Source organism: Neoarius graeffei, chromosome 9 (assembly GCF_027579695.1).
Source record: "Neoarius graeffei isolate fNeoGra1 chromosome 9, fNeoGra1.pri, whole genome shotgun sequence".
Taxonomy (NCBI): domain Eukaryota; kingdom Metazoa; phylum Chordata; class Actinopteri; order Siluriformes; family Ariidae; genus Neoarius; species Neoarius graeffei.
Genome location: NC_083577.1, coordinates 29,291,597 through 29,300,467, shown reverse-complemented (window position 1 = coordinate 29,300,467; position 8,871 = coordinate 29,291,597). Strand labels below are relative to the sequence as shown.

At 42.0% G+C, this 8,871-nt stretch overlaps 1 protein-coding gene across 1 annotated transcript; it reads left to right on the top strand.

Annotated features, from left to right (window-relative positions):
* The first annotated feature begins 512 nt into the window (after nucleotides 1–512).
* On the top strand, nucleotides 513–7,949 carry LOC132891173 (E3 SUMO-protein ligase ZBED1-like). Its single transcript, XM_060928641.1, has 3 exons — nucleotides 513–893; nucleotides 6,813–6,924; nucleotides 7,042–7,949. Exons 2-3 carry the CDS (start codon nucleotides 6,885–6,887, stop codon nucleotides 7,428–7,430), a joined length of 429 nt encoding a protein of 142 aa, XP_060784624.1. The 5' UTR covers nucleotides 513–893; nucleotides 6,813–6,884; the 3' UTR covers nucleotides 7,431–7,949.
* The last annotated feature ends 922 nt before the right edge of the window (nucleotides 7,950–8,871 follow it).

Sequence of the window (8,871 nt, the reverse complement as noted above, 5' to 3'; positions counted from 1 at the left end):
GCCTTTCATGATGCCATCTGCTAATTCGGACTTAATTACGGACTGTTTGTATTCATGAGCTTGTGCAGAAAAACAAGCATTTTAAATTTAAATAATGCATGAAATTTTTTCTTTTTTTTGCATCAATTATTCCTTGTTTGCAGAAATAATTTATAAACCAGATTATTCTGTCCCCTGTTCCACATATGCTACCAGTTTATTCCTCACAGCATTATGACTTCTTTGTAAGCTCTCACACAATAATTAGCTTGAGATTTCTGCAGGCATGATTCACAGCTAGTTGAAAGTGTCTTTATTAACGTGCGGTTCTCAGAAACTTAACTGAAGAGAACATAATGGGAAGTTGAGACCTGAGCTGAATGAGTCACTTTCCTGCAAAAAAAAAGGCTCATTCGGGGTCAAGGTAGCAAAAGGACCCACATTTTTACAGGTATACTATGCTGAAAAAGAACAGTAGCATACATGTAACGTGGCTCCATCTGGCTTTGAAATTTAGTACTACATGACAGGTAAAATTTTAACATCTGCCATCTAGAACTGGGTCAGTTCTCAAACTACAAGGTTGCGTAGCACGTTTAAGCGAAAAAGAAAAAAAATATGACGGGCTGTATGAAAATCCATAATACATTGTCTCTTATCCATCAGGAACACTGCACCTGTTAATAAATCAATTGGCCAATTGATAAATCACTTGTAGGTGAGTCAAGTTTATTTTTATAGCGCTTTTAACAATAGACATTGCCGCAAAACAGCTTTACAGAAATGTAAAGACTTTAAACATGAGCTAATTTTATCCCTAATTTATCCCCAATGAGCAAGCCTGTGGTGACGGTGGCAAGGAAAAACTCCCTCAGACGACATGAGGACTCAAAAGGGAACCCATCCTCATTTGGGTAATAACTGACTATGTGATTATAAATACCTTGCTTCTATAACTGTGTCCTATAGAGTCACAAAGTATAAATGTGAAACCAGGAAATTCATTATAGTTTTAACATTAAGTCTGTTTTGAAGTTATTGTTACTGCTCTTTGATGGAAACTTGAGTGCAAAACTGTTCATGACAACTGCAGTCCTAAAGTTAGCAAGTTAACTGTAGTCCTCAGCCATAAAAGCATTACTGTAAGAATCCAGAGCGTCTTCCAAGTGCGACTTTCAACAGTCCATATGGAGCCGTCCTCTACAGGAGCAATGTGATGAGACTTCAGCCAGATGTAGGGCATCAGGATGGATCAGGCAGGTCCGAGGAGCAGATGAGGTCAGCATTTCGATCTCAGGATTGACATGTAACTCAGAGGGACAGTGTGTGTGTGTGTGTGGGGGGGATAGGTTGTTGGGTATGCCCAATGTCACCTGATGAGTGATGCATGTTGTGCTGAGTGCAAGCAGGGACTCCAGCAAAACTAACTGACAGCATAACTAAAAGGGCAGAGCCAGAAGGTAACACAAGCATGAGGGAGCCCCGGCACATAAAGCAGCCAGCCACTACACCGTCAACAAACTCGAGTGAGTGGGGGGCTGACAGCATCCATACATCCCAGTTTACCAAAACACTCTATGCCTGAGAACCCTCCAGATCTACTCCTTTCCCTAATAAAACTATCACAGTGGTGCTTGAAAGTTTGTGAACCCTTTAGAATTTTCTATATTTCTGCATAAATATGACCAAAAGCATCATTGATTTTCACACAAGTCCTAAAAGTAGATAAAGAAAACCCAGTTAAACAAAAGAGACAAGAATATTATACTTGGTCATTTATTTATTGAGGAAAATGATCCAATATTACATATCTGTGAGTGGCAAAAGTATGTGAACCTCTAGGATTAGCAGTTAATTTGAAGGTGAAATTAGTGTCAGGTGTTTTCAATCAATGGGATGACAATCAGGTGTGAGTGGGCACCCTGTTTTATTTAAACAACAGGGATCTATCAAAGTCTGATCTTCACAAGACGTTTGTGGAAGTATATCATGGCACGAACAAAGGAGCTTTCTGAGGACCTCAGAAAAAGTGTTGTTGATGTTCATCAGGCTGGAAAAGGTTACAAAACCATCTCTAAAGAGTTTGGACTCCACCAATCCACAGTCAGACAGATTGTGTACAAATGGAGGAAATTCAAGACCATTGTTACCCTCCCCAGGAGTGGACGACCAACAAAGATCACTCCAAGAGCAAGGCGTGTAATAGTCGGCGAGGTCACAAAGGACCCCAGGGTAACTTCTAAGCAACTGAAGGCCTCTCTCACATTGGCTAATGTTAATGTTCATGAGTCCACCATCAGGAGAAAACTGAACAACAATGGTGTGCATGGCAGGGTTGCAAGGAGAAAGCCACTGCTCTCCAAAAAGAACATTGCTGCTCGTCTACAGTTTGCTAAAGATCACATGGACAAGCCAGAAGGCTATTGGAAAAATGTTTTGTGGATGGATGAGACCAAAATAGAACTTTTTGGTTTAAATGAGAAGTGTTATGTTTGGAGAAAGGAAAACACTGCATTCCAGCATAAGAACCTTATCCCATCTGTGAAACATGGTGGTGGTAGTATCATGGTTTGGGCCTGTTTTGCTGCATCTGGGCCAGGACGGCTCGCCATCATTGATAGAACAATGAATTCTGAATTATATCAGCGAATTCTAAAGGAAACTGTCAGGACATCTGTCCATGAACTGAATCTCAAGAGAAGGTGGGTCATGCAGCAAGACAACGACCCTAAGCACACAAGTCGTTCTACCAAAGAATGGTTAAAGAAGAATAAAGTTTGTTTTGGAATGGCCAAGTCAAAGTCCTGACCTTAATCCAATGGAAATGTTGTGGAAGGACCTGAAGTGAGCAGTTCATGTGAGGAAACCCACCAACATCCCAGAGTTGAAGCTGTTCTGTACGGAGGAATGGGCTAAAATCCCTCCGATATCATTGTCCTCAATAAATAAATGACCAAGTATAATATTTTTGTTTCATTTGTTTAACTGGGTTCTCTTTATCTACTTTTAGGACTTGTGTGAAAATCTGATGTTGTTTTAGGTCATATTTGTGCAGAAATATAGAAAATTCTAAAGGGTTCACAAACTTTCAAGCACCACTGTAAATAAAACTAGGAAAGGAGGTTAATCTATCCCATTTCTGAAACCTATAATGGTTATTTATACAGTGCCTTCTATGATTATTGGCATCCCTTCTCAAGATTTGTAAAAAAAAAAAAAAGGTTCGTAAAAATCCACCTTTTGGTGAAGTTGTTTCATCTCACGCTGAAAAAATGAGAAAAAATCCAACCTTTAATTGAAATAAATTTATTCAAAGGGTGGCACGGTGGTGTAGTGGTTAGCGCTGTCACCTCACAGCAAGAAGGTCCTGGGTTCGAGCCCCGTGGCCGGCGAGGGCCTTTCTGTGTGGAGTTTGCATGTTCTCCCCGTGTCCGCGTGGGTTTCCTCCGGGTGCTCCGGTTTCCCCCACAGTCCAAAGACATGCAGGTTAGGTTAACTGGTGACTCTAAATTGACCGTAGGTGTGAATGTGAGTGTGAATGGTTGTCTGTGTCTATGTGTCAGCCCTGCGATGACCTGGCGACTTGTCCAGGGTGTACCCCGCCTTTCGCCCGTAGTCAGCTGGGATAGGCTCCAGCTTGCCTGCGACCCTGTAGGACAGGATAAAGCGGCTAGAGATAATGAGATGAGATGAGATTAAATTTATTCAAAGAAAAACTAATCCCTGAGAACGTCTCATTCGTTTTTTATGTCCTCTCTGCGCCATTGTTGCTTTTTGGATTTTTGCTCTCTATTTTTGCCTGTTTCTTGTCACAATTTTTTGCCCTACGTTTTTGTCTTTTTTCATGTTTGTTGCACTACGTTTCTGTGTCAAGTTTTTTGTCTGGACTATTTTTGATGCTAGCGTTTTTTGCCCTTGCCTGCCTCGTTTTTTGTCCCTAGTCTTTTGGATTATTTTGGGGGTTTTTTTTTCCTATTAAGTCTCTCTTATTATTGGAAAGAAAAAAAGAAAAACTAATCCCTGGTCAAGAAATAATTGTTTTCAACAAAAACACGTGCCACAATTATTAGCACCTTCACATACAAAAATTCATTTAACCACAATGCAGGGATTCTGTTGACCGTTATAAATGGGAGTTTGGACAAACAGCTCATGCTTGCCTGAACTCTGCGATGCATGTTCTAACTAATAGGATGAATTACAAAGAGGCATTCTGTTGCACATGCTTTCTATTGATGTCTGTGTCACGTTTGCAGGTGACCTTACCAGATAAAGCATCCAGATGCGTGCTGAGTGCAGATGTACCGATGACTTATTGCATTGTTTGTGTGTGTGTGGCAAGCTCTAGAGATTCGTTAGCTGTTGTACTGTTACCATTAGAGCAATCTCTCCAATCTACAGAAGTTGATACCTCCAAGAGGAAGCTGATTGATATCTTACTCCTAGTAGTGCAGCATCTATGCCACAATATGGGGCTGCGCAATAAACACCCACAAGGCACAAGAGACCCACCTGCTTTGCACAAACCTTTAGGCAGGTTGAGTCAAACCTTCAGAGCCCTGGTAGGCATCTGAGTGTCCCTTGTCCACTAGGGGTGTAAATATTAATTGATTCGTATCGATGCATCGATTATACATCCGATGATTCAGTGCATCGATGCGTCCGCAAGAGTATCGATTAATGAGTTTATTTTGCCACCTGTTTGTTCGCCTGTCTATTTTCAGCATCCGCGCCGACATAGGCGTACTACCTACTTCAAAGCTGTGGGTGGCGCTAACCTCACTATTGTCGCTAACTTCACTTATACTTCACATGCATTACTTTCATTTCACACATTTGAGTGTGACTTTCGAGAGCGATGGGACTGCAAGAGGGAACAAGCAATGAAAGTGAAATATTGCACACTCCAGTCGGCATAAAGTCATGGGTGTGGAAGTATTTTGGCTTCAGAAAAACAGATAGAGCAGTGGTAAGAGATGTTGCCGTTTGCAAAGACAAAGACTGTCTGTGTGAGAGAAGATACTGCGGCAATACGTCGAATCTATCCGCACACCTGAAAAGGCGCCATGGTATTGATGGCGACTGTCCAGAAAGAACACAGGCTTCCAAGCCTGCCACATCACTGACAACATATTTCCCTCAAAAGTTGTTGAGTACTTCAAAAAGAGCAAAAAACATCACCAAGGCCATCGTGTTTTTATGTGCAAAGATATGAGGCCCTATTGCGTCATAGAGAACAAAGGCTTTAGATACCTGCTCGAAGTTCTTGAGTCAAGGTACAGTATCCCCTCACGGCAACATTTCAGCGAGTCCTACATTCTGAACTTGTACACCAAAGTTCGTGATGAAGTTATTCATGGTTTGATGAGTGCAGAGCGAGTAGCCATAACTTCCGATGGATGGACTTCATGTACAACGGAGTCTTACATCACTGTAACATGTCATTCCATTGACAACGAATGGCAAATGAAAAACCATGTTTTACAGACTCGTGTTTTGAGAGACACTCATTCAATTCAGGAGTTAATATCGGGCAGGCTCTGAGAGGTGCGTGTGAACAGTGGGGTATATTGGACAAGGCACCGGCTCTCGTCACCGACAACGCTTCTAACATGATCAAAGCTGGTGAAGAGGCAGAGATGTCACCACACATAAAGTGCTTCGCGCACACACTCAATCTGACAACACGACGGCCTGAAGATTGCGGCCACAGAAAGGCTTTTAGGGCATGTGAGAAGAATTGTGGGGGTTTTTCACCACAGCGCAGTTGCGACCACAGTTTTGAAAGAGAAGCAAAGTTTGCTGGGGCTTCCACACCACAAGCTCAAAGCAGACGTGAAAACCCGATTGAATAGTTCTTTCGAGATGTTGGAACGATTTCTTGAACAATAAGCTGTGGTGATGGCGACACTTCTCAACAAGAAAGTCAGAAAAGGCTTGTGTGACGTGCACACACTCAGTGAAAGTGATCTCTTGACTGCCGAACAAATGGTGAGTCTGCTAGCCCCACTAAAGGCTGCTACCACTCTGATGTGCGAGGAGAAGCAACCCACTGTGTCCATCATCGCACCTCCCCGAATGAAGTTGTTGGCGCATTTCGAATCTGCACCAGATGATGCCCCCTTAATCAAAGATATGAAACGACTCATGGCTGATGATCTTAGAGAGCGGTATGTGGACGAGGAACCATTCTTAATCTGAGCAGCTGCTTTGGACCCCCGATTCAAAAAGCTTCCTTTCCTGGGTGATGAGAGAAGAAACCAAACCTTTTGAATATCTTGCTGAAGAAGCGGCACAGCTGAAGGAACAGAGGGTAAGTTGTTTGTCATCTTAAGTGGTTCATTTAATAGTGATGGTGTTTTAATTTAATAGTAATGCTGATAAACTCGTTGTCCCATTGAGTACCTCATTCATCTCATCTCATTATATCTAGCCGCTTTATCCTTCTACAGGGTCGCAGGCAAGCTGGAGCCTATCCCAGCTGACTACGGGCGAAAGGCGGGGTACACCCTGGACAAGTCGCCAGGTCATCACAGGGCTGACACATAGACACAGACAACCATTCACACTCACATTCACACCTACGGTCAATTTAGAGTCACCAGTTAACCTAACCTGCATGTCTTTGGACTGTGGGGGAAACCGGAGCACCCGGAGGAAACCCACGCGGACACGGGGAGAACATGCAAACTCCACACAGAAAGGCCCTCGCCGGCCCCGGGGCTCGAACCCAGGACCTTCTTGCTGTGAGGCGACAGCGCTAACCACTACGCCACCGTGCCGCCCCATTGAGTACCTATTTACTATTAAGTTTGCCTTTGTGTGTCTGTCAGTGTGCGTTACAGAATGAGTCAGAGGCCCAGCCTGAGGAAACACCTCCTCACTCTTCTCATGACCCAATTCCTATGGAGCTAAATGAGGTGTGTGATGCGGAAACCACTGAAGGTATGTATGTATTCATACATTGTAGACGTACTTGATAAAATCACACCCGAATCTATTCTTATATATAACACACAACTATAATCAAGTCTAATTTTTTTTATTTCTATTCCATTCTAGAATGCCCTCCTGTTTCCAAGAAATCAAAGGTATTAGAGGACCTGTTTGGCGACTCCTTCTGCACTGAGGACCAAAATGTCAGAGACAAAACATCCAAAGAGCTAGTCCATGATGAAATTAGGAAGTACAGAGATGTTGCATCTTTGAATCTAGATGGTAAGGTGTTAGACTGGTGGAGAGCTCACCAGGCTGAGTTTCCTCTCCTTGCAGACCTGGCCAAGACTTACTTATGCATTCCTGGTACAAGTGTACCATCAGAACGTGTATTTAGTACAGCAGGGGACATCATGCACTCAGAGCGTAGTGTACTGTCTTCTGAGCATGTGGACCAGTTGATTTTCTTGAAGAAAAATCTGTCAAGGAGCACCACTGAGAGTATTGAACTGTAGAGGTCAGCCTCCTTGTTTTTGGTTGTTTTGCCATTAATGGACTGTAGGCTTATGTCCTAGACTTGTGTTACTTTTGATTCTTACTGCACTTAAACTGGTTTTGTTGAGTAACCGTTCTATTTGCAAGGCCCCTGCTATAGCTCAAGCCATGTGTGACCACTATTACCTCATTCTTCTAAAATGCAAATGAATTTTTATTTTATAGTGAATGGGCTGTAGGCTTATGTCCTAGACTTTTGTTACTTCTTGTTATTATTGCACTTTGACTCATTTTGTGGAGTAACTGTTCTATTTGCAGTTCACCTACTGCAGAGGATGTGTGACCATTACCTCTTAATAAAATGCAAATGATTTTTCAAAATGTAACCAAGAAAAGTGCAGGGTTGATGTACTTGAACTGTAGACTGTAGAGGTCAGTCTTTGTTTTGTTGTCTTTTTTTAACAGTGAATAGGCTAATTGGCCATACTACACCTGCACAGTAAGCACTAGACTTTATTTTGTTCTTATTACAATTTATCTGATTGCACTTTATTTTACTCTTTTTGTGGAGTAACTGTTCTATTTGCAACTGCTATGTAACATACTTGTGTGAATAGAATACTGTTTCTGTATTCTTAATAAAAGGCAAATGATTTATTTTTTGTTGATTTATTTGAAACTTGATAGATATAATGTAAAAAAATATCGAGTATTGAATCGAATCATATCGTGGGGAATTCTGAAGTATCGAAAATAATCGAATCGTTGGCTTAAAAAAATCGATATCGTATTGAATCGTCATTAAGGCTCTGATTTACACCCCTATTGTCCACCCTTTGGGCTTTGGACAGCACCCTTACCACTCAAGCCTTTCACAGCACATACAACTGAAGGGTAAGAGCTGGTAATGGGATGCTTGACAGCTGAAAACATGGCTCTTGGGTTGATCCTTGTGACACTGTCACAGGGATACAAACTGCAGTTTTGTTGACACCCATCCTTTTCAGTTTCATTCCTTATTGATATCAACAAATTTGTTGCTCTGTCAAGGGAAGTGATGGATTGTTCTTTCCCACAGCTCCAAACAAGGACTTCTCATCAATGTACTTCCTTGTTCAGAAGACGTTAAGATGGTTGAATTGGTACTGGTGTCCCATTTAGGGTGAATTCCTGCTTCACATCCAGTGTTCCTGGGTTTGACTCTGGATACAAGATTGTTTGTTTGTTTGTTTGTTTTTTAAACTAAAGATGGATTGATGGATCAGTGAACAAATGAATTGATTCCTAAAGACCTTTTTTTCTTAAAGCTCAAGCTGTCCAGCCCCAGAACTGGTTGCTTTGCTTCTTGAATGTTGATTCTTCCAACTCTACAGAATTCAGCAACTATACCATAGAGTCTTGCTTGTGACCCTGAGATGGCTGGCAAGTCCTTGGTATTCAATAGTGCTCTCCTTCCAAGCA

What these genes read in the sequence shown, in the direction of transcription:
- LOC132891173 (XM_060928641.1), top strand. Translation starts at nt 6,885, where the DNA reads ATGGAGCTAAATGAGGTGTGTGATGCGGAAACCACTGAAG. An exon ending in TGATGCGGAAACCACTGAAG is followed by an intron (nt 6,925 to 7,041) that starts GTATGTATGTAT and finishes ATTCCATTCTAG; the next exon opens with AATGCCCTCCTGTTTCCAAG.